Source organism: Thunnus thynnus, chromosome 4, assembly GCF_963924715.1.
Source record: "Thunnus thynnus chromosome 4, fThuThy2.1, whole genome shotgun sequence".
Lineage (NCBI taxonomy): Eukaryota > Metazoa > Chordata > Actinopteri > Scombriformes > Scombridae > Thunnus > Thunnus thynnus.
This window is the reverse complement of record NC_089520.1, coordinates 22295311-22323119: the sequence shown is the minus strand read 5'-3', so window position 1 is coordinate 22323119 and position 27809 is coordinate 22295311. Positions and strand designations below refer to the sequence as shown.

Here is a 27809-nt window from a genome sequence, read left to right as displayed (position 1 = left end):
AACTGGGGCAAAATCGTTATGCAATGCATATGTAATTCAGATATTTAAGTCCTTTGAGTCTTTCTGGTGAGCACTAGGATGATTAACTGTCCTGGAACACTGCTGAGCAGCTCTGTGCCTGCAAAAAGAGACATAAACGACACCCCTGTTTCACAACAGCAGTGGTGCAGTCTGGCATCATCTCAGTGTTTTCGAACTACCTGGACATTGCTAGAACGGCCTCATTAAGAAGAGGATAGGGGTGGTGTGGGATCAGGGTTAGAGAGAGATTAACCACATGGAGGCCTATAAAGCTCCGGTGTAATCCTCACACTGGAGACAAATTCAGAGCAACAACTAAGCAACGTTTTGCTTGCACCTCGCAGTGTTTTGGACCATACTTACCCTATCAGACAACAGAAGAGGAGCTGAGAATTTTCATATTTTGGACTTAAAAGAGAAAACATCTTATCAGTGACTTCAGAATAGTTTTAACTCCCTCATCAGGAGCAAAACAAAGGAGCCAAAAGGAAAAAATCATGAAAAAGGGAAAGGTATGTTTTTAGTTTTCCTAACTAGAGTGCAGCTGTATAATACATTGCGTAGTGATTGATTGCTATAGATCAGTGCAATTCTTTGTAATTTCCTGAATTTGTCATATGAACTATGACAGATGAGGCTCCTAAAATTAATTAAAAGCTCATACAAAAGCACAAATGATAAAGTCGTAGCTTTCGGTTAGAATTGTAGAGATATGACTGTGTTTCTGATGGTTCAACTCTTTTAATGACAACATCAAAGACAGGCTCAAAATCAAGCACAATCAAACAAATAATTACGTAAAATTTAAAAAGTTTTATGATTTTAGGTGTGTCTGACAGAGCTCTTTTAATACATATTGCTTTATTCGGTACACTAGTGTCATCTATGCCGCTGGCTACCCAAAGATGGAGGCCCAGCAGACTCATCCTAATCCCTTCAACTAACCAAACATGGAGGCTGTTCTGTAAACAGATCTGTTATGAAAAAGTGTCCTCATTCAGCTTCATCAGTAGAGTCTTATATATTATAGACTGTCATAGACAAATAATAAGTGAAAGGGAAGTTGTGTTGGTTCATGTGTGGGAAAGTGAACAAGATGTTTTTAGTGACTGTAAAGGATGATGTGTTTTTTATACAGCTAAGTGAAAATGTTATAAAATGTGCTAACTCCAAGTCTGTTCCCAGCAGGTGACCAATGACAATGAGCCACCCAGTTACCAGGAGGCAACTGCAGGTAAAAAGCTGCTTCTTTGTGGGGTAACACACTCTGTTAGTTATGGATATTAAACACTGACTATCAAGTCTTTGACTTCTACCCAGACTTTGAACACACTTGTATGAGTCAAAGTCATAGCTGAAGAAAATAAGACTCAGTATATGCAGTATATGCATGCTGTTTTTATTTACCTTATTGCAAATTTTTATCTTATAAATAATCTTAATGATATCGCACTTTGTTTAAATTTAAAGTTGTGACTTGACATCAAATGTGTGTTGAAAAGAACAAGGTATTTTACAATAGTAAATTAGCACCAGTGAAACCTGACTCTTGCATGGTGACTTTAATGTGTCTGAATTATACTGCAGGATCATTATAAGAGACTATGTATAATTTATCCTCTGTTTTTACAAAGATCAAACCTCACATGTCTGCTGTCTGCCGCTTTCTTTCTCCAGGCTATGACGAGATGCAGGCCCAGTTTTCTTTTGATGACAAGACCATCAGGCGGACCTTCATCAGGAAGGTACAAATGCACTCAACGAAATAAGCGACACCAGGAAAATAAATATCACAGTGACACTGACATTGATCTGAATCTGGGTAATATAAATACACATATATAAGATGACCCCCTGACTCCTCTCCTGTTGGGAAAGTTTCCCTGAGATGCTTTGAGAAGAGATTTCTCATCCTTGATGGCTTTCTCTCTTAAGAGTGAAATAAAACAATTAAAGCAGAACATAAATCTCACATTTGTGTGGCTTTTCTATCATATACATGCTCACAAACTCTCTTCTCAGGCTCTTGGAAGTGATTAAAATGAGTTTGTCTGCCAGTTTGTGTGCTTCAGACTATCTGTCTGTCTTCTTTTATGTAAACCACACTGAACTGTATGTCTTCCTGCAGGTCTACGCCATTCTCATGGTTCAGCTGTTTGTGACTGTAGCAATTGTTGGTCTCTTCACATTTTGGTAACTACTGCAAAGCTATACCACTACTTACAAGTAAAGTTTTTGTTTTTACCACGTTGACTGGTACTAATTGAATCCATTTATTTCTTGTCTCTCCAGCGCACCTGTGAGGTTTTTTATTCAGACTCATCCCGGCTTGTACATGGCATCTTAGTAAGTGAAGACACATCATCACATCACAACTCACATTATAGTGCTAGCTTTTTCTATTACTTTATTTTTTACATTTTCTATCATCCTTTTCTCTTTTTTGACAGTCTCATGTTTTTCGCCACCTACATCGCACTGTCCTGCTGTGGGGATTTGAGGTAATGTTACTTTGCAATATAAATAACAACAGAAATATTCATAAAACGCAACTAGCAGATATATATTTGTGAATTTAAGTTGTGACAACATGGGTTTTCCTTCCCTGAATGTACCTAAACAGACGGCAGTTTCCCTGGAACATCATTTTATTAGTTCTCTTTGTAAGTATTCTTCATTATGAAAACAGCACGTTATGGTAAAATACAGTCATGTTCTTTACTCAACATGTAGCCTCACTGTGGTTTTTCTTTCCTCCCCTCACAGACTCTGAGCATGGCCTTCATGATGGGATTTGTGTCGAGGTGAGAACATATTGTGATTTAGGTGTGTGTGTCTGAGATATTGGTTTCAACTCACCTGAGCCTTTGTTTAATGTGACTGTTTCCTCTCTTCCTCCAGCTTTTACAACACAAAGTCAGTGGTTCTGTGTCTGGGAATCACATCTCTGGTGTGTCTTTCTGTCACCATCTTCAGCTTCCAGAGCAAGGTAAGAAAGACTTCCAACCACTTTCACACAATAAAACACACAGATTTTGGTTATAATTAAATAAATCCATCATGTGTGTGTTTTTTTTCTCTCTTGCTTGTTGCCAGATTGACATCACATCCTGTCAGGGCGTCCTATTTTCTTTGTGTATGGTCATGCTTCTCTGCGCCATCACCCTCTCCATTGTCGTCCCCTTTGGATATGTAAGTTCACCACCTTCTGCTGCTTCTAGCACCATCCGATCAGTACACCTTTCTAGGTGAAGTTAAAAATAGCTGAGCAAAAACAGCAGTTGGAGGTTAATGCTTCAGGTGCTGCCGGCTGTATTTGGGTGTGTGTGAGAAGGGATTAACGTCACAGATAATCTAGCAAAGCACTGCACTGTCTTTCTTAAATTACCATCCTGTTGTCCTTCTTAACAGTGTTTTGTAATGCTTTTTTTTTTTTTATCTTGTACAATAGGTTCCCTGGTTACATGCCATTTATGCTGTGTTGGGAGCCATCCTCTTTACTTTGGTGAGAATTAAATAATCAAAAAATCATCCTACTGAATATCATTTTTGTCTCATTTACTAAATTTCTTTCTCCATTTGTCTCTGCTACAGTTCCTGGCATTTGACACTCAGTTGTTGTTAGGGAACAAGCGCTTCACCATAAGTCCAGAGGAATATGTGTTTGCCACACTCAGCATCTACCTGGACATTATTTACCTGTTCAGCTTCCTGCTACAGATCATGGGGGGCGGCCGCGAGTGAAGCATGTCCTCCTCATTCTCATCAAACTCAACATCCAGCATGGATTTATTAAGCTCATGAACCAGATACCACCAGGGCTGTTTTAATGAATCACCACTTCTACTTTTTTCCCCTTTTTTGTTAGTGCGTCAGACCTTTGTAAGCAAAGAGAGAGCCATCTGTTGGTTCTTTGCTTTTGATTGTGTAATCTTGTCTATAAACCAGTTGTTTTTGTCACTACGCCCTAACATAACCTCTGTTGTTCACTGTAGTCTGGCCATTCCTATTTATCTGTTTTTTGTTCTTCTCTGGGGTCCACTGAGACCTGCACCATCCTACAATGTATGTTTCAACAGTCATTATGCTCATGCGTGGATACAGAGCTGAGTATGATCAGCATCCCTCTGTTAATCCATCACCGAGCCAAAAAAGAAAGATTCAGGAAATTTGCACTTTCAAGCTCAGCAGGGTTGAGTTTGTTTTAACAACTGACTGTTTCACAAGCTATGCAGTTTGTTTTATACTTGTTTTTTTATGCACATCATAGTAGATTTAAAGTTTTTTCTGTATTTTGTCTGTATGTATGTGTGTATGTAAGATACTTTCATACTAACAGCTCAGTTTGAGTGTCAATATTTAGGGAAACACTGCACAAGAGAACCCTGATCCAGTGGATTTCAACTAACTTCAAGACTTCTGAAGCTAAGACACATTTAAACCATAGAGGGAAAACATGTGTAACAGTATACAGTAACGTAAGTTATTAGAGATCAGTTGCAATTTCTATTGTGGCTTTAATGTGGCCTTTGGAACGTGATAGAGAATTATTTCATGTTAACAAGTTGATGATCAGCGTTAGCATCAGTGTTAGCATTAGAAATGTTGATGAAAAAAAACCTGGACATGACATGTTGATATTTTTTCACTCACAATGAGATGTGTACGTTTTATTCTGTCATCATTAAAATAAAAACAAATCTTAAACAGCACTGATCCTTGCATATGTGAGTGATACATGTGGTAATAACTGTTATTATATGTTAATAATGATTTGTATGATGTGTGCAGGTAAGAGGCCAGTGGCTCAGCTAGAGGGTCCTTGTGGCCTTTCTGTGTGTAGTTTATATTTTCTCCACGTGTTTCCTCCCACAGTCTAAAGACAAGCAGGTTACATGAACTGAACTCAGCATAAGCGTGAATGTGAGTGTGAATAGTTAATATATGAAAATATAGGAATCCTATTTCCTGCATGTATATCATTTAGATTTAGCAATCTAGCAAATAACATTATTTTGAATCTAGACATCAGACATTCCAAATTAATTGTAGTTTAATAATAAAAAATAAATAGTATGTCAATTGTGGTATTACTAATATTAATATTAATATTAATCAGTGGAAGGTGTGTCGAAGTCCAGGCTATGAAATAGGTTAATCGATTCAATAGAATTAAAAAAAAGGCCTATTTGTGAGTAAACCTGAGCTGGTGTTCTGCTTCTTCATATTGAAACAGGTTGATAAACTGCTTTGTAAGAAGAAAGTTGACTGTGTCCAGCATGTGATCTTGGGGAAATTGAATATAAGTATCATTTAGGTTTTTACTGCTCGTTATGAGTTTTATGATCTTTTGTTTAATGAAGGATATGATGACTCAGCGACAGAAATGGTTGTTTGAAAAAGATTCTTCCTTTGGTGAATGCATGGGAGTTCAGGAAGAAGATTATTATGAATGTTGTTTATTGTTGTTGTTATTATTATTGTTTTTCTTTTTTGTTGGTGCTGTGGATTTGGTGCGATTCTTTTAAATTAATTTGTGACCAGCACGGCTGGAAGCCGTACTGTAAACATTGATGTTTAGTAAAGGTGTCTTAGAAACCAATGATGGGTGAGCAGTGAGATGGCAGGACAAAAAATGTTTTCATTCATTAATACATATAATTAGGAATACACCAAAACACTATTTTTTGTTGATACAGATCTCTTACCTTATGATAGATCAATATTGATTTAGCATCTATACTAAGCACTGTCCACTACTGTCTTATCTTTAATTAATGTTCAATTCAAGCAGAGAGAATATTGACTATAAATAAAAATATAGATTACAGGTCAACTTGTAAAACATGCAGAGTATTATTTTTCAAGACATTAAAAGGTATAAATACACCTGTGGACTTCAGTACTGTGCAACCCTTGACAGAATAAGCGGATGTAGAAAAGGGACAGGTGGCTGGATTTGATTACTCAGTTTTACCTGCTGAGCAGCAGGACCAGATAATGCCCTCAAAGTCATGATGTCACCTACCAGTGATAATCAATACAGGGTTCAGTACCTGAGCTGCAGGCCACAGCCTGAGCAACAGCTGACTGTCTCTCATTTAACATGCGAGAAAAAACTTTTTCTGTAAATGTGTCATTAGAGGACCTTAAACACCCGAAGCAATCGTGTTGGCCCTCAACTCCAATAGTTAGCACAAGATAATTAAATACACGGTTCAGCCTTTCATTGAAACAAGGCTTTTATTAAAAAAAGAAAACTGACATATTCAAATTCAAAGAGAAAACCAAGAAAGAAGGAAAATCTTATCTCAATCAATAAAAAAAACACAAGTTACAGACAATTTAGCAACTCTGGCACAGGAAGACAAAAGTAGCCAAGTGGCTTTGCAAAATAACCAAATATCAAAACCTCTTTCCTCTAACAAAACTGTACAAAATGAGTTCTTGTATAAATAAGAAAACTGTTCACAAGCAGGAAGTGAGATGAGCCCATCCAATTTTCAAAAGTTCTGTGATTCACACAAACTTGGTTCATACAGTGTTGAGCAACATGTTTTTAGTATTTTCTGTTCAAAAATGTCATCTTAAGACAAGATTTCTATGTTTTAATAATGTGAAATATAATTATTTAAACTGTCCATTAACAAAGTAATAGTAAACTTTTTATTGTATGTTAGCATCTTATGTTTTTTTTATTGAAAAACATACAAATGAGGGATACTCTGTATCAACCAAATTAAAATTCAAGGAGACATTTCGAAAATCCAGACTGGGCAACATCCAACCGCCTGTTTGGAAGTCCTGTTTTAGCAGCAAAACATTTTGAAGCTATGAAATAAGCCGTCAAATCTACATGTGGATGGACTGCAAGAGTATCTTCAAATTAGTGTGGACTAAAAATAAGTGCATGGAGATTTTTGTTTTCTTTCAAATATTGTGTACTGTCTATAGAGTACACCATAGTATTCCTACAATTTAATGTAATTTAAGTTATGATTTTCATGATGCAAATTCATTTTAGAGCATCATCATTTAACTATAATATTATATCTGAGTTTGTAAAAAATAAAATAAAATAAATAAACACTGCATTGTAACAAGTGGTCATTTCATAGTTTCAAAATCTTTTTTTGTATTAAAAGTGATGGCTAATACATGGAATATCATTTTTCTGAACATATAAACAATATCCATGACATTTTCCTTCATGGTGCACTGAATCTGAAAACTTGCTAGCCACTCTGTGTTATCTGGACAGGTTATAAATCATAAAAAAATCAGGAAAACACACAAGGAGAAAGAAACAAAATGATGTAAAGAGCGAGTGGAAGGAAAAATAAGGCTATTTACAAAATCAGCTCTGGTGTCTGACAACTCTCATGATAAAAGCTGCGCTCTGTGTTCCTCCTGGTTGTCTGCTGAGGCCAATAAGGTTCATAATGATTCTGTTTACATGCACTCCAACCCTCCATTAGTACTGTATACTGATAGAATTTCTTTTTACTAACCACAAGTAAACAAAACCAGATCATTTGTCGACTTTTGAAAATCAGCTGAAATATTTTGATATGTGTACGTTATGCGAGAGGGCTCATTTTAACCATTTACTCCAAAAAAAGGTCTTTTACTTTTAACTGTAACTGATAATGTGCTTAACTGTAATTAAAACTGTAATAGGGTGGAATATTGTGCACATGTAAACACCTTTATTGTGGCTTTTCTTTCTGACCCTCTCAGAACTGAAAACTACCACACACCACAGATGAGCGTCTATGGATGAGAGCTGTGTATCTGTGACAGAGAGCTTTAAAAGATGAGTGGCCACAACATCTTTGGTTGCAGAAAGTAACACACAGCAAAGATGACATGAAAAAAAAAAATGTGAAGACAAAACAGACTTAGAAATAGAATCATCAAACGGTGCCCACTGCGAGCCTTGAGAAAGACGCTCTCACGCTGTGTTTTCACTGGATCCAAACATGAATGTGGTTGAAGAGCGGGAAGAAAAGCTCTTCATGACCCTACAGCTAACTTACATGACTGACGTGATTACTAAGTTCAAACAAGCCTGTTGCCATTTCCATAGTATATACAACTTAGTGTCAATCCTATGAGATATCCGGCAGTTCATCCAGAGAAAAAACATTAAGGCTTAGCTAAAAATAGTTTTTGCAGAATTTTGGATCGCTCACAAATTCATTCAGACTTGCTGTCTCACTAAAGGCTGTAAGAATCATCTTTAATGGCACTTCCATGGTCAAGTGAGCAGTCCTTTGTAAAACCATTATTTCTATTATCTACATATCTACAGTTTTTGATGTCTGTATAAATTAAAGTTCAACATATTTGGATGTACTGTATGTGTTGACATGAGCTTCACTCGATTCGCTGACGGGAAACATACCCGGGCTTGTGTGTACGAAGCCTCGTCGAGCCGCAACGCTGATGCAGCGTCAGTATGAATCTTTTGGATCAGCACTAAAATGAAGTCATTGTTTGGTTCAGGTCTCCACTCCGAAAAAAAGGCTTTTTACAAACAGGCCCGACACAATATCAGGACAGACGGCACAAGGTTTGGAACGGAAATTCGTGTGAAAACAAAATGAGAGAAAACTTTGATGTGCACAAGAAAAACAGCATCAATCCTTACGCGGAGGAAAAAACTAATATCTACTCTCTAGGAAAAGCTATCTTTCTACAGCTAAAAAAATCTAATCTACTTCAAAGATAAAATTCATCAAAAATAAGGCAAATTAGCTCAAAGGTTTTCAAGTGACAGACAAAAAAAAAAGAAGAAAAAAAATAACAGAAGACATTTCACTTTCTACAAACACAAAAACTAAAAAATCAATGACAGAGAATCAAACTCAGGTGACAACAGCAGCATTGAAAAAAAAAGACTTACAGCTCCCTTTCCTTTCAGACAAATTATTCTCAGGGAATTTGTTAGTCTTCTATTTGATTTCCCTCATTGCTTCGCTAAACTATATCTTAATTTAGTAACTGCACTGTTCTTTGTACACATAATCTTTCAGTAATCTAACTGCTCAGATCTAAAGCATGTTCACTTATCACTTCATCCTTTACGACGCAGGATGAGTTTAATGATACCTGAAGAAATGCCACAACAAAACCGCTTAAAACCACTTCTCATGGACACTGATGTAACGTGGAGTTACATTATAACTAAACAGGACAATTATTAGTATGAACAGGTGTTGTTTCGATGTCTTTTTTAAAGAATCAAAAAAAAAAAGAGAAAATAATTTTTATGAGCTCTAATAATTCTACAGTTCCCAAATATTAGAGCACATTAATGTGTTTGGTAATATGTCCATTTAATCTAGTCTTTATAGACTACAGTATTAAATAACTTCTTTTCTATAAATGTATGTTTCAATGATCTAAAAACTCTAAAAAATAGAACTATAATTCAAATATAAATAGAAATAATTGATTGTCTTTTGTTCACTTATGAAAGAATGGTTTAAAGTTTAAAAAAAATGAATCTAACTAAACTATAAAACAGTCAATGTTATCATCTGTGCGTGAATAGAAATCTCTGCAGCAGTTAGAGGAAGAAGTAGCTTTAAACGGTTTGCCTCCCGCGGTTACTCGACACGTCAGACCAGCAAAAGTGTTTTAGAAGTTCTTAAATCTGTACAAATTGTTGCCCCGCTGCTGCAAATAGAATGTCAAACAACAGACATTAGGAAATAAAAATAAAAAAGTTTGCATATTTTACAAAACAATAAAAGACACATTGTGTTTCAACTCTTCCTTGAATCACTCTGAAACGTCCAGAATGCGTTTTAAAAATAAGAATTTGTTATATTACGTGCACAAAAATAATGCTCTGTGTCTTTTCCTCCTTTCTTAAGTTTTTTCCTGTTTTTTTTTTTAAACTTCTTGTTATTTTCCTTTTTCAGTTATCAAAATAGATCAAAGCTTCTTTGAAGAAGATTCCCACCTTTGGTTGTTCAACTCTTGAGGATTATGAGCAGAAAAGTCCAATGAAGTAAGTGTTGTCCTTTTTCTTAAAAAAAAAACCCAAAAAACAGACATATACACACACACATGCACACACACACACACACACACACACACACACACACACACACACACACACACACACATACATGCACACGCGCACGTGCGCACACACACACACACGCACACACACACACACACACACACACACACACACACACACACACACACACGCATACACACACACACGCACATATGCACACACACATACATGTTCCTTTTGTCATCCATGTTCAAGTCTGGGTGCTTGGTGATGGTATGGAGCACAGTTCTCTTCCAGCTGAATCCTGTTTGGTTGGATTCATCTCGTGCCCTCGGCCCCACCCTGCTGGGAGCTGGAAAAACACACGACTCAGTATTTATACACCAAACCTGCTCAACACACGCTGCTCATATCCTGTCTGCACAATTATAGTACACACTCTCTGGATAGTCAAACCTTAAAATGGCTAAATAACCGGGGGTAACTTGGGGTTTCTGATCAAAACTTCCTTTAGATTGGGTCTTACAAATAGCATGAACAACTTCTTTCTCAAAAGATAATTCTTCACAAGCTATTCAAGGGGTATTTTCACTACTCTCTTATAATAAAGCAGCCATGGCAAGCTTGGCTCGAGTCCGCCCCTTCGAAACATGGTGCATTCATGTGCTATTAGTTATCTAATATAAACCCACATGTTCTGGTTTTAATGCAGCATCAGTAACCTTTTCAACATGCTGGCAGAAATCAAGTGAAATATAGGAAAATATTTCAAGTACTTCCAAACCACATTTGTATTTAGCTAAAATAACTGTCACACCTAAATGTTTTTTTAATGCTAATTAATGTTTAGCTTAAGGCTATTATATTTTTATATAATCTTTTTGGACACTCAGGGGCAGCAGAACAAGCTGTAAACACAACACTGACAAATTATTGCCTCATAAAATTGTTTTGGTAAATGTTTTATTAAATAGTTGCTTATTTCCATCCAGCAGACACAACATTAGCAAAATATTCTCCCAGTCCAACATTAGCTATGTTATGAATATAAGTCCAGTATTCAGTCTCCTTTGAGGATGAATATTGTTACTCTCTTTGGCTCTTTAGCAGCAACAGGTAACATTTGCCTGCTGCTGTTTGAAACGAGACTGATAAGAGAGGAGTTTACAGGCCGTAAATTTAAAACAATGAGCTAAAAGATGCTACAACGCTCCATAGAGCTATATAAAGCTTTATAAAAATCTTTATCAGTGCAGCTTTAATGTTTCCCATTGTTTCAAATTATTTTCTGATTTCAATAATCCAACAAAATAGCACATGTATGCAACACTGCTTAGCATGTAAGTCTCAGATGTTTGAGCTATGCACAGGACTACACAACATATAAAATTGCTTCTCCCCCAGAATGATGCTAGAACCACTTTGGCCAATCAGCAACAAGATGCATTATCCCTCCAAATTTCTACATTTTTAACCTTTAATTGTAATGTCCCATTCAGACCACTATGTGTACACAATTATTGTGCTGCCATTAAGACAATTTGCATAATTTGTATCAATGAATGGATTTGTGTACCATGATTTAGTGGTTTGAATACATAAAATATCAGTATACGTGTGAGTAATTAGCATGACAGGGCGGACGTATTTCTTTGTCCTACCTTAGCTTCACTTGGTGTGTTGGTACGAGTAGTTTGTGTGTTCTGCAGGAGTCTCCATGGCAACCTGTTGCTGTTGACCGCCATTCTCCTGAAAAAAGACGATTAGTTAATGCAAAGAATACTCTACTTGATATTTCATTAATATGTGTCAGTTAAACAAATTTTCTTGAAAATACAAAGAAGACAGCCTGTATTTTCCCGCTGCCCTCCCCATCAAAGATTTATATTATGCTTTTTGTGTGGACAAATCAAAGAACACTGGTCCGATTTTACTGGTGAAATCTGTTACCTAAAAGCCAGTGCACACTGTTGGACGTATTTACTAAGAAGCATGTTTAATGTTTACAATTTTTACCTAATTCAAGGAGTGGCTGGGGTTTTTCACAGAGACAGAGCATTCAGCCTCTCCTCTCCCTCTCCCTCCCACTTGATCTCATCCATCCAATCACTGCCTGAGGGCCTGGCTTACTACCATGCCTCTTCCCATTCATAAACGCGCCCGTTTTCTCATTCACTGTGTTGTTCATCCCGCAGGCTCCCACCATCACTCAGCCCCACCTTCCAACAAATGACTCAAGACTCTGCACAGGGTTCAGTCGCCCTCCTGCAGAGCGCTCAGCCAGGATCTGCTACAGCGCCGGAGCACACTGACTGCTGAGTCTGCCCTGCGATGGCTCTTCTGGTTGAATAATGGAGGAACTAATATAGACCCCTATTGCATGTTTGAACAGCACACTACACTAAGTAATACACATTTCTGCATTTATTAAGTAATAAGAGACTATGATTAATAGTTCAGGGAGAAAGTGAGAAAGACATAAATTTAGTGTGGGAACAGACTACACTGTGAGATACTACCTTTCCACAACACTTTCAATCTATACACAATTACATTTTTGCACTTTAGTGGATGCTAAAGCAACATATTAATGTCTTTGCAGCGAACAACTGGCTGTGATACTAAATAATTATAAAATAAAATTATTTAAATGTTTTCTTACACCTATGTTTTCTATACACCAAAGAACTAAGAAAACTCAAAAAAAAATTGTGTCTGCTAAAAACTCAAGAACTCTTAAAGTGGTCTCAGACTGCAGGAATTTTGGGCCAATTTATTCACCCCTCCCAACAGCTGGAGGAGAATCTCCAGCTGTTAAGATCTAATCTTAAACTGCCAGAACTGCTCACAAACTCATCGGGGCCGCCCTGATAATTTCAAACATGTTTGATATTTAAGAGTAAAAATTTGGATGATTACGCCACCACTGTCTGAGTGGGACCACAGTAGACACTGAGAGAAACAAGTCTACAAGGAGACAGAAGTGAGATGTTGTTGCCAAGCAACGGTAAACATTCTAGCCCTTGAGGCTAACATATGCTAGCATACTACTGTTGACAGATATTAAAACTGACAGACGACCTGTGTGTTGACCGTGTCTCCCCAACCATTTTTTCATCCAGACTTGTTTAGGCTTCTGCTTCTGTTTTGTCTTACTGCAAAGCATTTTGTTTACATCTGCTTCCCCATGAGATCACGTGAGGTGGTGCACTGCTCCTTCTGGCACGATAATCTTAATAATATCCTGTAGTGTGTGATGCGCCGTTATGTTTGAGCAAGAGAGAGAACATCTGTGAAGTTTCTCCTTATGTGCGTGCTGCAACCCGATTTCGAAATCAGTTAGGATTTTAACCCTCCTGTAGTCTGAGCCCAGCTTTACGTAATCAACGACAAAAAGGATTAAAAAAGAAAAGAAAAGAAAAGAAAAATACAGAGTAATTTAAAAATATCTTAGTCTGTCCTGTCCAGTATCCGAGAAAACAATCATGTCTTCTCTTTGTCTCAGTTTCTGTTTCATCTCCATCACAAAAATAAGTCATCAATACTGTTTTTAAATCAAAACTTTTTTTCTGGAATATGAATATAATTAATATTATTATATAGTATTTGCAGAATACAACAAATAGTCAAAGCAACTACACCTACTACTTCTTTCTGGCATAAGATACCAAACACACCTTCCGGTAATATGGACGCTATCCAGCTTAGTAAATCAGTCAGTTGGCAGTTTGAATAGTCACCTCCCCCACTGTGTGCATTAACTGTGCCACTCCTTAAAATATGTATGAATAAGACCAAGCCTGCCAAAACCAGTAGTTGTTTTTACGCGCACAGGTGCATCAAGTTTTAGTAAATACGTCCCTATAAGAGTTTTCAGTATCAGTCATCCACTTAATGTAAGCAGCTGAGGTTGAGGCTAGCTTCATACCTCTACTGGGACACTGGAGGGAGGCACTGGGGTGTACTGGGGGATGTAGGTCCCCTGCATAGTTGTGTTGGCCGGAATATACTGTAGGGAAGGCAGAGAGGAAAACACAAATTGTGTGTAGTACTTGACATGAATAATTGATTTTGTGAATTTTGACAATTAGCTACAGGGACAATTTTCTGTCCTACTAGAGTAGACCAGTGCATCAGTCCATAAACCTGTTAGGACTGCCTGTTTGTGTGTGTGTGTGATTGGTACTAACTGTGCCCGTGCTGCCCAGGGACAGGTGGCTTAGCTGCTGGGTGAGAGGTCCCATCATGGACGTGGGCTGGATGGACATGGCATGATCCATAGTTGGGGTAAGAACTGTACCCTGTGAATGCAAAGAAACACACACATGAAAACCAAAAAAAAGGTCCAAGTCACTATCACTCATGGAATCACTTCAGTGCTTAAATCCATTAAATTTGAACCATGGATGCACACATTTGTCTTATAAATAAATGTAAGAGGACCACAGGACTTAAACATACAACTCAAGATCTGCTGTAAACACTGAACTACCGATGAGAAATAGATGGTGATACTGATGAAGTATGAGGAGAGAAGAACAGTTACTCACAGCTGGCTGCATGAGGTATGACTGATGGTGCATCCAGGACGGGCTGTGTACCTGTAGGTCAGGGAACACATCATGAAACTCACTCTTATAATAGATCTGCTGCTGCAACAGTTCACTATATTATGTAAATATTAAAAAAGGGCTAAAAATAAAACTGGGAAGTACTGCGAGCTGAGTGTTCTTCCTTAGTGTCTGTTGCAACATATAGAATCTACAAATTCATCCTTATAATTCAGGCAGATTTAAAACACAGTATAGCAAAAAGAGAAATTTATTTGAACAATAAATACAGTGAAATGTCTCACCTGGTAGGATGAGACAGGTGAATGCATATAGGGTGAGAGGGAAGTCTGGGCGATCATTCGGTTTGGAGCCAGACTGTAAGGTGAGGAGTAGAAGCTGCCGAACAGACAGAGCAGAGTGTAAAGAAAACCTGAAGACAGCCGCACCATGTCAACAATCTGCAGCATGTCCCCAAACACATAAACAACATTTCTGTGTTCCTCCAATGTCCAGCAGAGGGCACCACTTCACTAAAGTTGAAACATTACTCTTATTTTCCTGGAGGGTTGGGACTGTTTTCATTCAGTCCATGCATACCACTCACCCATTTTGTAAGGCTGTGGGGTCATACGCAAGCGTCATTCCTCCCTGGGAAAACAATACACGGGATTCAGAACCAGTGAGGTCATGCAAACACCGGTGCAGTCTGTGCTAAAACAGTCAGCGAGTACAGACTAAGAATGATCAAATTCAAAACGTTTTGAGCACATTCTTGCTCTGTTTTCCCACAAGAAATGTAGCATATGAAAAGGACGAGTTCACTTTAAGAATCGTTATAATCAGTTTATTATTATTAGTTCCTTACAGTCTCTCCGTCTCTAGCCCAGGGCCGTCCATTCTGGAGATACTTCCCCTGGTTCTGCCTCTTCTTCTGACCTCCGTCTGCAAACTTACATAATAAGGGCTCTGTGGGCACTATGAAAGCAACAGATCAAACAAGAGAGTGAATTCAATGATCACGGTGGGGGACAAAAAAGACTGAGCTCTGGCACCAACAACAACAATATCAGGTTCCTATAATACAAAACAAACATTCCACGCACCAGGCACTCCTGGTGGAGTCTTGATGAATTTGCCATTGAAATGCTGAATTATGGCCTCGCACTTCTCTGTGGACTCCATTCTGAAATACAGTCAAAGTAAAATTAATTCCCTCTTGAGGAGTGCTGTTTGCATTAGGTTTGGATAAGCCAACTGCACTCCATGACTTTTTATTTATGGCACAAACCGTTCTCAAATTATTACACACCACCATGAAGTAGTATATTTTACTTATATTCTTTCTGAATTGAATCTTGAATTATGTCGGCGTGCTTATGTCTGACCTGGCGAATCCGACACCGCGGCTGGTCCCGTTGGCATCTCGCAGGATACGTGTGGAGATGACCTGGCCGAAGGACTTGAGCATGCTCTCCAGCTCTTGCTCATCCATAGACACTGGCAGGTTGGAGATGTAGAGGTTGGTGGGGTCCTGCTCCTGTTGCTGTGCAGGAAGTGTGCATGAAAATCAATTCACGTATAGCCAGTTTAAGATGTGTTATACAGATTTATTGCATACAAAATGATGTTTATTTTAGGATTTTTTCTTTTCTTGATTAATACTGTATAGCTTTACGTCTTCTAAAATCATTCAAATGCAACAATCTGATAATGGAAAATCACTCTTTGATAGAACTGCTCACAACTCATAAGCATGAACCCTTTGACAAAGGGTCATAACAGGACATCACTTAATATTAAAGGGTAACCAAAAATTTGGGAAACACTGGAATGGAGGATGCAGACATCTAAAAGCTATGCAGTAAGCATGTGTTCCCTTTTACTACCACACTTCTTTGACGTGTATCACTGGAGGACATAAGCAAGTACTTTAACTTACGCTGAGTGAAAACATGTTATTTTAACACAATGCTTTCAAACGTCTTTGCTAATACATTTGCATTTGCAAATGGAAAATTTCTTGTCACTCTCAAAATCTTTTTCACACCAGCGGAAATTTCTGTGCAGGCAGTAGTGTGACCTGTCTTCCATCAACACTTGCTATCACTCTGAGCGCATTAATCATATCCGTGCACCAAGTCAAGCATATTTTTGTAAAAGGATCCAAAAATGTTTTTTAAGCAATTAGTGTCGACCAGTAAACCGAAACCCCGCATAATTTGTCACTCATGCATGTGTTACAGCCTTGACTAAGGCTGTCTGGTTTTTTTTTCACAAATCGCATAAATATACCCACACATGCAAATATGAATTTGTCTGAAAGGAGAAAGTGACACATTTTGGTGGAATGCTATCTAATTAAGATATCTTGATAGCTGCAAGTAAATCAAAAGGGATAGATTATTCAGACTGATTTGGAGACTTATTTTGTGGCAGTCGCTTGAAAGTGAAACCTTGTGTGACTGTGCAGAAGCAGACAGGAAGCCAGGCATGAAGTTAAAGAGTTCACAGAGCAACAGGAGCCTGGCAACCAGGAGAAAAGAGGCAGGGCTAAAAAGAGAGGAAGGTAAAACACAGAGTGAGGAAGGAGGATAGAGCAAAGGGAGGGTGGGAGAAATGACTAAGTTAAAACGCTGATATTTTGCACAGAGGGAGGGAATTGACAGGATAGGAAGTAGTGGGAGTCTTGAGTAATTTGGATAATGAAAGAGGAGGATGACTGAAAAAAGGAAGAGAGGATAGATGAGTGTCTGCTGATTAACCAGCTTTTCTCTTTCATCAAAATATTTCTTTTTTTTATCTCTATCATTTTCCAATTTGTTCCTTCTTCCTGAAGCATACTGCTATTAGATAGCACTGCAAACCACAAATAATAACCTTTTTCAAACGAGCTTGATAGAAACCGTCAGATGTAAATGATAATCATGTGAACTACAGTCAGCCTGATCTGAGCATCAAACAGGGGAGGACAGTTGCTCTGTACAGGTTAGCTGTAGAGTTCAGCCACATTTGACAGGGACGTCATAATGAGGCTGTTGATCTGACAATGTAGAATTCATAAGAATCTTTATGGTATTAAAGTGTGTTAACAGCTATCGTAAATGGAGATTTACTGCACATAAGAGTGGCCTCTGGTCTCAACTGAGAGCCACCTGGCAAAGAGATAACCTATTTTCTGTGATTGTCGTCATTCTGGGTGCGGCGATAAAGCAATATGACTATTATGTAACACAGTGGCACACTGCAGGAGGTCATAGGCCAAGACTAATTGAGTTCAAGGCTCTATGAACTAAGAACAAATAGAACCTCCCTCCCTTTTCATTTTATTTGCCCTTTGCCTCGGCTAATACACAAAATATCCTATTTCATATTCAAACAAAAATCAAATCTGTTGTTGGACTCATCCCAAGCATATGTCAATGGGATTTGCTGAAGCGTCACAGTGCATTTTTTTGTGCCAGGCCCTAGGTGAGCCTTGTCTGTTGAGGTGTGTCTCTGTGTGTTTGGTGGATTTGCCTGCTTGTGTGTCGAACGGCGCATGTCAGCTGACGTCTGAGTTTGAACAGGGAGGTGCTGGGAAGTAAGAAGGCTTCTATTTTTAACTCTGCCATTGTTCCCCTGCCCCTACGCACATGGCTCCTGTGGGCCTGCAGCCTGGAGGCTGGGGTGGTCCATTCAGGGACTGAGCATACTCTGAGGACAGTGAGTGCAAGGTGTGGCTCATTTTGTTTGTGAGCAACGCTCGTAAGTGGCCATGGTGAAGGTGCAAGCAGGTGTAACTGCACTTCAGAGTTTGATATTAAATTGGTTTCAGACTATTGCCTGGTTTTTCTGACCTAAAGTAACCCAGTGACTCCGAGCCAGCTGTGTATATTTAGGTTTTTATAGTGGTTATCAACACCTCAGCACATGTTGTCTGGGTGAGTCAAGTTTTGGTGTCCAGTTGCACTTGTTGGGTATTGAGATACACAGGATTGTGTGGCACTTTTACGGAGGAGGTGCAGGGAACTTAGACTCTGGGTTTAATTGCACTGGACTGGTTCAGGTCAGCTGGCAGCGTGGATCTGTTACAGTTTTCCAGGGCCCGGCTGAGGGAGACCCTGGTGTTGCATTGCAGTGGGTCTGTTTGGGTGCAGGACAGGGGGGAGGAGGCAGGGACACTGGGGTGGAGTGTATTAAGTGCTGGTGTCAGCCCCAGGCCTGGGCCCAGACGATGGACAATGCCAGCCCATTGTGCCTGTCCCATTGACAGTGGGTGTAGTGGCACCCTCCCCTGGGTTCCCTCAATGGGGAGCCTGAGAGCCAGAGGGATCAGCTTAATGGGCCGACAAGAGTTGCTTTGACTGCAGACACTTGGACAAAGGGCTCAGAACAAGCGCTACAACAGGAGCAGGTTAGCAACATACACAAGCACAGAGACAAGGGTGTGTTGGGAAAGAAGAGAGAAGGTAGGGACAAGCGCGATGAAGAAAGAGGAAACAAAACTAACAAAGCAAAGGGGGCAGTGAAAAAAACAAAAAAAACTGATTAAAAAAGCCAGTCTAGTCTGCATTAAGTCTGATTTTATCTTCACTGCCCATCACTGGCACAGGTTCACCCAATGCAGTAATAGGACACACACCTCCTGATAAACCAGAGTTTATCTTGCACCCTTGCCAATCAGGCCGCAACATGCAACAGTTTACCTTTAACATGACAGAGAGGACGAGTGTGTACTTGTGCAGAAAGGGATTATACCCTTGGTGGTCAAAGTTTACCAGATGGCTCTTTGAAGATCAATACATTTTGGAGAAGGGCCGGACAAGACTGGATCACAAGGTGAACTGGGCAGGTCGAATCTAATGGTGACTGCTAGATTTGTGAGTGAGAAAAGAGGTAGTTGAATAACAGAGCTGATGAAAAGTTGATTAATTCTTACTTTGGCCATTTGAGCCTGGACCCCACTGGACTTCAGAGCTGTAACAGCTTTCTGTGCTGCTGCTGGACTGTCAAAGTCCACAAAGCCATACCCTGTAAAATAGACAAATGCCTATTAAAATTGGTGCAACATTATTTTAAAGTAAAACTATTTACTTTCTTGGTGAGAGTCAGATAAGTCAGAGATCAATACAACTGTCATATCTGTCTGTTAAATATGAAGCTAAAGCAGGGCGACAATTAGCTTAGCTTAGCATGAAGACTGGAAGGTGGGGGAAACAGCTAAACTGACTCTGTCCAAAAAATTGTATATGGATTACCCAAACAAGATATAACATGTTAATTAGTGTGCTTTAGAGGTGCTGGTAGGTGGATTTTTGTTTACCTTAGATAGAGCAAGTCTAGCGTTTCCACCTGTTTCCGGTCTTCAGGCTAAGCTAAGCTAACTGTCTCCTGGCTGTAGCTTCATAGTTAGCATACAGACATGAGAGTGGCATTAATCTTTTTTTTTTCATCTAACTCTCAGAAAGAAAGTGAATAGGCAAAATTCCCAAAATGTCAAACCATTCCTTTAAGAGATATGACTAGCTTGTTGGGTGGCATATCACCACTTCTTGACTTTGTACTACATTGAACATTACATAACTTAAGCGTAAAGTCCAGAGGTTTAATAATTTTTGGACAACAGAGGTCTACTGCACAGAGGAATAAGATATATCAGGCTTTGGATACAAACACAGTTCTTGTAGATAGGATCAGTTCATTGCTGGTTTGGCTCTACACATGAGATTTGTTGATAATAAGAAAAATATAGAAAATCACCAGCCTTATCCTTTAATAACTAAACAGCCAAAACACATAGAAGTGAAAACAACAGTCATGAAAAATCATGATACCAACTTACAACCTACCTTTACATTTGTTGGTGGTTTTATCCAAGATCGCCTTGGTCGACACAATCTTGCCATACCTTCGAGGACAGACAAGAATAAAAAAAAAAACAGGATCAATGACAGGTGAGGTGACTAAAGGGCAACGAGAGGAATCTGCTCCTACCACATGCATACCAATCCTGCCTCACTTCCTCAGGCTGCATGACTACAGGTGTAAACATGAATACATTCTCCTTCAGTTGTGTCTTTTTAATGTGATCTGAAGTGTCACAAAAAAACTCTGTCTGCCTCCACCCTTCTGTCTTTGTCTGCTGGTTGAGGTTGTTGTACAGTAACTCTGTTCTCTGGCGTTGTTTTCAACAGACAGGAGACAGCACCCCAGGGCCAAAAACAATTTGTTCCAGGCCTGTCTTTACCACACACACACACACACACAGAGACTAACACACACACACACACACACACACACACACACAGAGACTAACACGCACACACACCTCTCTCCTAAATACAGCTCTGCTCTTGGGTATTTTTATCTCAAATAAAGCTTGGAAGTGTTGTCACCAGCGATGTCTAACAAGCAAACAAATAATGACGTTCAAGGGAACTTAACTATATGCTTGATCCATTTCACGACACACAAAAGAAGTCGTTTGTGATATGAAACATAAGCTAGTGTCCCAACCTGTTATTTCAGTCTGCAGTTATCAATAGAAAAACATGACGGAGGTCCAATCAGAAATATTATAAAGAGGAGAATCAATGAATGCATCAATGTAGTATCATAAAACATTCATAGCATGAAAATCACCTTAAAAGCAGCAAATGAGAAGTGTTACATAAGATGTGGAGACTAATGGAATGCAGTGTTATAAGACAGTGCATCAGCACTACAGTATAATAGACCTGCCCTTGTCTGGTGGATTTAGCCAGTGAGGGAAGCTGGTGTTGCTCTGTTTGGGCGACATGGCGTCTGGGCGGAATGTAACCTGATGCTTCACCCCTCCGGTTCGCCTTCCTTCCCACCACGTCCCTCTCCCTCTCTCTGTTTTTCCACCCTAACATCGCAACTCGCCGCTGGGTCCAACACTCCCGCCTCGTTTCAGTGGACATTTTCCCCCCATGTATTAGATCTGACTCGACGGTCGCAGTGGTGTCACTACTGACACCACAATCTGTATTCATGCCATAGTGTGGTCTGGTTTCTTACATGTACATACATATTCAGACCATGCATTCAGATTTACATTCAAACAAGGTTTAATTCCCCACTTCTGCTACCCTATTACCTTATAATCTCATAATTCAGCTCATTTTTTGCTGCTAAATAAAATAGATTAATGACATGAAGAGTAGATACACTATAAAGGAAAAGTTCCTCATTGCAGACATTAATAATTCATCATCCATTGCCAAATAGCCAGCTGACCTTTGCATGGGCCTGTTTATAGTTTCCCCACTGTCATCTGACAGCTGCAAAGTGATCATTATGCATGAATATATATACACAAGCTTAATATAATTTAACCCATTCAAGCCTAAAGGAAATTTTAGATTTCCTTCAGCCATTTCTCTGGGCTTCCCTGAGCACAAATATGGAGACATTCAACAGAAATCAATGAGGCATACAAAGTTCACTGCATATGACTGTTCAAAAAACTGTCGGAAATACCCAAAGTGTCCCTCTTTGCTAATAAAAATTATAAATTAAATTTCGTTTCACTCCACTGGTCTCATTTGATAGCAGTGCATTTCTAGGAACAGTTTTTTTCCACTGATATTAAGCCTCAGGATTCACTATTTTGGAATACTTTGTACACACACACAGCTAATTTTAATTTTATTTTTAGAGACAGTGTTACTTCATGACCTGTGGCTAAATTTAGTTTGATAAGAAAATGGTTGAGCATGGAGCACACACACAGAGAAATGTTTGGTATCTACAAGCTGCCAATCCCAATATTTTTGTGGAATATATGTTGTGTTTTTTCCTGCTTTGATCCGTAATAAAAATAGTAGAAAATATTTCCCGTTTGATACTTGTCTAAAAGACTGACAATGGAAACATTTCAGAAGAACAAATGCTGTTTTTCATACTACATTGAATCTTTGAATCTGAGTGAAATGCTTGAACGATTGAATATTAAAAATATCACCATAAACTGAATGACGGGCCTTAACTAGGATTATGTTTCTATTGACAACCATCACTCTTGTGAGTTTCACGCTGCCTCTGATTTTCCTGAAATGTTATTGATCAGTTTGAGTGTTCATTTGAAGCATGACAAAGAAAAACAAAAGCTGTGTTTCATGTTTTCATGTTTTTCCTAAAAGAGAAGCCAGGTGAGTTCAAAGGTCTGAAAGCGGTGACTGCGTGACCCTCTGCTTACCTCAGCTGCAAAACGGCAGCCCACAATGCTGCGGAGGTCACAGGGACTTAAAAGACAGCTATGACCCATATACGGCCGTCTGACATTCTTTCCCAGCAGGCTATGCTACTCTTTTCCCACTCATTTAAGTTTCCCCTTCAAAAGCAGAACCTCCCACCAGAGCCTCCGTCCTCTCTCTCCACCTCTCTACCATTCCACAATGACTTCTCTGTCAGTCTCCTGCTTTTACTCTCAAGTCCCTGTGTTTCACATACCACAGATTTTACAGTTTGCTTTGATTGTTCAGGTTTTGACAATGAATTGCATGTGCGCCAATACTCTTATATTAACACAATCAGCAGACATGAGCCGTGTTAAATTTGCCCTGAGAATTTGATGTCTCTGTGGTTCATTATGTAGTGTTAGAAGGGTTAAAATGGAGAATCAAACACATATGGGAGGGGCTGTAGTGTCAGTTACAGTATGATCAAGTCAGGTTTGGCCAATGCTTTATCAGGGAGGCATGTTGTTACTGTGAATGACCCGTGGAAATGACGGATGCATGACTTGTTCACAAATCACTTCTGTGACATAAATGCGTATGCAGCAGCCAAAACCAGTTTGGATGCTTCATTACAGGGTTTTATCTATGTGTGTGTGCGTCTGTGTCTGTGTGTGCTTGTGTGTGTGTGTTAATAAAGAAGACATACTGTAGAGGCTAGACTGTTTGTCTAGGAGCGTGTAAGTCTTAGTTCACTGCTGTTGAGCCAATCCAGCCTCACAAAAAGTGGAAGGTTAGATCAGGACATGAGGAGGCAACATACTGTACCCTACTCTGGCCCCTTCTCTCCTTCTTTACCCGTGTCTTGTCTTTTTTCCTGACTGTCTGCTTAAGTTCCCTCCTTCGTCTATTTCCCTCTGAGGCACTACTGTTTTGCTGACAATTTCTCATATCCCTGTGATTGTCAAGATTTAATCAAACTGACTTTAGTTGTGGTGATTCAGCATCTTTACTTACAAACCACTTTTCCTTCCTTCCTGCCTAAACAGCTCTTTTTTTATGAATATCAAATTATGGCCTTAAACAATTTAATTTCATGTGTCCAACAGATGAAGAGCATAACTCCAGATAGCACAGATGTTATCTGCTCACGAGAAGACGTTAGTCTCTACATGACTCGTTCTCCGATTTAGCATCAAAGATAACCATCTAAAGACAACTTGTTCCAGTGAACATGGGCTGGAATGTGCTACCAGCTACACTCAGACTATAGTCTGATTCGACATAAAGGGATTAAAGAAAATGGTGAGGCTACTACTTTTGTCCATTTGATCCAATCAACACTGAACATACAACCAAACTGTGACAAACCTGACACAAACAAATGACTTTTACACATTTATAAAATGCAAACTGTACCAGAAACAGCAGTCAAACCTGACATGAGCACATCTCTCATCTAGAGTTTGAATACGTCAGCAGTTCCAATGCAGCCCCTGGGTGTGTCTTGCCTATTGCATTTAATCTTCTAAGTAATGTTTTACCCTTGGAATATATAAAAGCACATTATCAAAATGTTGAATCATGACGTGTTGTCATTAAAGGAAAAGTTCAACATTTTGGGATACACGTTTATTCACTACCACTCTCTAGGAGGCAATTAAGCTTAGTTTAGCATAAAGATTAGCTTAGTTTAGCATAAAGACTGGACACAAGAGAAAACAGTTAGCCTTTAGTGCAAAAAATAGCCTAGCAACACCTCTAAAGCAGCTAAATAACACATATATGTATCTTTGCACAAACAGAAATTCAAAAACAACAATTTATGGTTTTAGTAAAAGTTACGTTGTGTAACTATTTCTTCCCATTACTTTTCCTGTCTGTTGCTCCCAAGAAAAAGTTACAGTACAAAACTCCCTGTAACAACACAAATTTTCATTTTAACATTATCGTATGTGTAAAGATTAAACAAATGAGATATAACATGTTAACCAATGAGCTTTAGAGTTGTTGCTTGGTGTATTTTTTAAATTTGGAGTCAGGCTAGTTGTTTCCTCCCGCTTCCAGTCTTTATGCTAAGCTAAGCTAATCGTCTCCTGGCTCTAGCTTCACTCTGAAGAGACATTAAGAAAGCAAATAGACGTGTTACCCAAAATGTTGACTAATTACTTAAAAAATTAAAAGAATAATAAAACATGGCTGTAGTAATGTCACATTCTTTCATATTTCACCTTGCTGTACTGATTCCAAGAAGTTGTGACTAAGATTTTTTTTTAAATTGTCACAAATCACTTACGGTTGGCAGAGCTTGACCAGGTCTTGGTCTGTGGTCCCCGGATGGAGGCCACGGATATACAGGTTAGTTTTACTCAGCTGTTCTCCTCCCACGCCGCTGCTGTTGCTGCTACTGTTGGTGTTGGGACTGGGGGGCGCCATCTGGTGGCCGGAGGACACATAGGCCTGCTGCGATAAGAAAGAAACGTCAGAATTAGTTTACTGCGTGTCGATGCTAAACAGGAGTCATTCCCTAAACACATGAGCACCACAACTAGTATTCTCAAACATCAATAGGCTATACACTGTACAGGTACAGTGATGTTGGTTATTACTCAGAGTATGAAAAACTCAAAGGGGTGTTCAGAGAGGTTGAGAGATAGTAATCCTGCATGAGACAGATGATTATGTGGGAGCTGCGAAAAATGATATCATACAGCCCTCATGTCAACACTCACCAATACTGCTTTCTGAGGGGAATGTGGGGCCTCTTGGCTGCCTACTCCATGTAGGGAAAAGGGGCCTCTTATGCTTTCTCCATGTTGGGTAACTTTTTTACTTTTGGAACCACAAAAAATATCTTGCGGTGCATACCAAAACCAAAGAGTGGAAGAACTAAGACCAACATTTAGTTAGTCTGATGAAGCGGAATTAAATAATACTCTGCTTTATACTGCAACTATTTCTCTTATTTTAATTCTACTGATTAAAGCAGGTATTATATAAATTAAAAGCTGCCATGTGTAAAAGCTTGCACTTCTCTCTGTCTTCAACTTCCAGACGCCTCAGGTTCAACACTGTCCTTCTAACATTTCTCTCCCAAACTGTGTTTAACACTTAACAAGATCCCAAAACAGAAACAGGGTTCAGTTCAGTCCACATAACATACAAGGTCCAATTTGTCAAAACAAAGCAGAATCAAGAAGAATTCAAAGAGATAAATAGAAACAGCACACCAGAAATTCATTACTAGATGACAATTTATGGTAACATTCTCATGTTGCGACCATCTGTAATGACCTGATGTTTATATGCTGCTGCTGTACATAACTCTTCCACCACAACTGAACCTCCTTTTCATTTCTTCTTTGGGTTGTTTTGGACTAAGTGCCAGTGAACACTAGTTGTAAACAATGGTTGCCGACTAGTCAGTGACTCACCACTAGGAACGTAAAAGGCTGTTATGCAACAACCAGTGCATCATCTCACCTCACTATGAGATTGTGGTTCTCCTTGGAGAAATCAAACAAAAGACTGTGTAACCGCACAGAGAAATACATTTTATTGGGATAAATGTGGTTGCATTATCACTTTACCTGTTAAGAAAAAAGACTTTGCTCTCCAGGAACAGATCTACTGGCTGTTTTCCAAATAAGACTGAGACAATAAACAGCAACACTTGAGCGTAGACTAGGCTCACCAGACCTGTTGTGAGTGTTTGCTGTATCACATCCGTTTAAAAATGTTTTAATTCAACGTTGCATAAGAAGGAATAAGAACAAGTATGCTTTCTGACTGCGCTCTGCCTTGCTGCGGGTTGCTGTGAGGCTGGAGCGTCTCATTTGAGAGACCGATTGGACGGAGGCGACAGGAGGACAATGGGTTAATTCAAAGAGAGAGGGAAGGGTCACTGATCAGGCTGGCGGTGTTTAGGAAAAGCCCAGCAGGAAGACACAGTCACACCAGGACCACCAGCAACATCAACCAATCCCGCTAATTAGACACCATCCATAAGGCATGGTGCCCCTGTAAGACAGCCCCTCTGACCTCTATTTTGCCAGCAGCAGCACGGCAGCCGCTTCAACAACAACAGACTCATTTCTCTGAGGATAATCCTCTCTCTCCCTCTGCTGCTGAAGCAACCTGAACAGTTTACGATCATTTGTTCGAGTGAGACAACATGGAGACATGAGCTGCTCAAAGTAAAACAAAGAAAAGAGGTGTATGTTCTTTCCTTTCATCTCTTTTATTCCACTGATATTTACGCAAGCCCACATGTGAAAAGATGTACACAACAGGATGTACACAAAGACTTGACCATCACATTTTCGGTGATGTTCATGGTGATATTTGGTGCAAATGCAATGTATCAAAGTTGCTTTTGTCATATCAAAAAATCCTAGTAAAATTCTTAATTTTTAAACTAAACAATGTAAACATAAATATCTATTGTAAGGTTTTTCTCAAAATATTTAGTGTTCTTGCTAAAAAGAAGTTAAACAACACAACAAAATAAAGCTTAATATTTGACAGTGTCAACAAAAATTGTACATAATAAGTTTGTCAAAGGAAATATTTGTTGTAGAGCCGTTATCTTGAGCTGCATTATTTTAAAAAGATGTTCCTTTAAAAGTTTGTTCATTTTTTTCATTTTTGTAATTCGGCAACGTTTTCAGGACCGGCTGAAATCTGCAAACGTAGAATGTGGCTCGCAAAAACCACACGAGCCTGCTTGCTCAAGCTGATCTGTCCCATTACGCTGGAGTTTGTGATGAATACGTTTTTTCGAGGCACCTAATTTGTGAATGAAAGAACAGGACAGCAGAGACCTCATTCACACACTCTTTACCAGAGTGCCAAGTCCCAGTCAAGCTCCAGACTGTAGCAGGAGCAACAACACCCCATAAAACACCAGTCCACAACCATACGTTTCCATGCATACACCCACCCACACACACACATGCACACACACACACACACACACACACACACACACATCTATACTAATGTGGCATTCTCGATTCT

General features: G+C 39.1%; 2 protein-coding genes across 5 annotated transcripts in view; one reads left to right on the top strand and one right to left on the bottom strand.

The window, feature by feature from the left end:
• The first annotated feature begins 274 nt into the window (after positions 1–274).
• On the top strand, positions 275–4729 carry faim2b (Fas apoptotic inhibitory molecule 2b). Of its 2 annotated transcripts, none has more exons than XM_067588595.1 (12): positions 275–533; positions 1210–1255; positions 1699–1766; positions 2150–2214; positions 2314–2367; positions 2472–2522; positions 2645–2684; positions 2788–2825; positions 2923–3010; positions 3118–3213; positions 3473–3526; positions 3616–4729. In XM_067588595.1, exons 1-12 carry the CDS (start codon positions 519–521, stop codon positions 3763–3765), a joined length of 765 nt encoding a protein of 254 aa, XP_067444696.1. In that variant the 5' UTR covers positions 275–518; the 3' UTR covers positions 3766–4729. The 2 variants fall into 2 exon arrangements, with proteins under 2 accessions (XP_067444696.1, XP_067444695.1); XM_067588594.1 differs by having other exon boundaries at positions 1207–1255.
• Positions 4730–6244: 1515 nt separating this feature from the next.
• The window catches only part of LOC137181699 (RNA-binding motif, single-stranded-interacting protein 2-like), a 30179-nt gene continuing 8614 nt past the window's right edge, over positions 6245–27809 (bottom strand). Inside the window, exons 2-14 of one of the 3 annotated variants that reach the window (XM_067587579.1) lie at positions 25087–25250; positions 20439–20497; positions 19529–19620; positions 15996–16153; positions 15714–15793; positions 15476–15585; positions 15215–15258; positions 14913–15006; positions 14608–14658; positions 14248–14358; positions 13986–14066; positions 11719–11806; positions 6245–10409 (exon numbers count right to left, since the gene is read on the bottom strand). In XM_067587579.1, the coding sequence (XP_067443680.1) occupies positions 11726–11806; positions 13986–14066; positions 14248–14358; positions 14608–14658; positions 14913–15006; positions 15215–15258; positions 15476–15585; positions 15714–15793; positions 15996–16153; positions 19529–19620; positions 20439–20497; positions 25087–25250 (1125 nt within the window). In that variant the 3' untranslated portion in view covers positions 6245–10409; positions 11719–11725. Of the gene's footprint in view, positions 10410–11718; positions 11807–13985; positions 14067–14247; positions 14359–14607; positions 14659–14912; positions 15007–15214; positions 15259–15475; positions 15586–15713; positions 15794–15995; positions 16154–19528; positions 19621–20438; positions 20498–25086; positions 25254–27809 lie in introns of all 3 variants that reach the window. The other 2 variants (XM_067587578.1, XM_067587580.1) reach the window with 2 other exon arrangements.

What these genes read in the sequence shown, in the direction of transcription:
- faim2b (XM_067588594.1), top strand. An exon ending in GTTGGTCTCTTCACATTTTG is followed by an intron (nt 2,215 to 2,313) that starts GTAACTACTGCA and finishes TTGTCTCTCCAG; the next exon opens with CGCACCTGTGAGGTTTTTTA. An exon ending in TCTTCAGCTTCCAGAGCAAG is followed by an intron (nt 3,011 to 3,117) that starts GTAAGAAAGACT and finishes GCTTGTTGCCAG; the next exon opens with ATTGACATCACATCCTGTCA.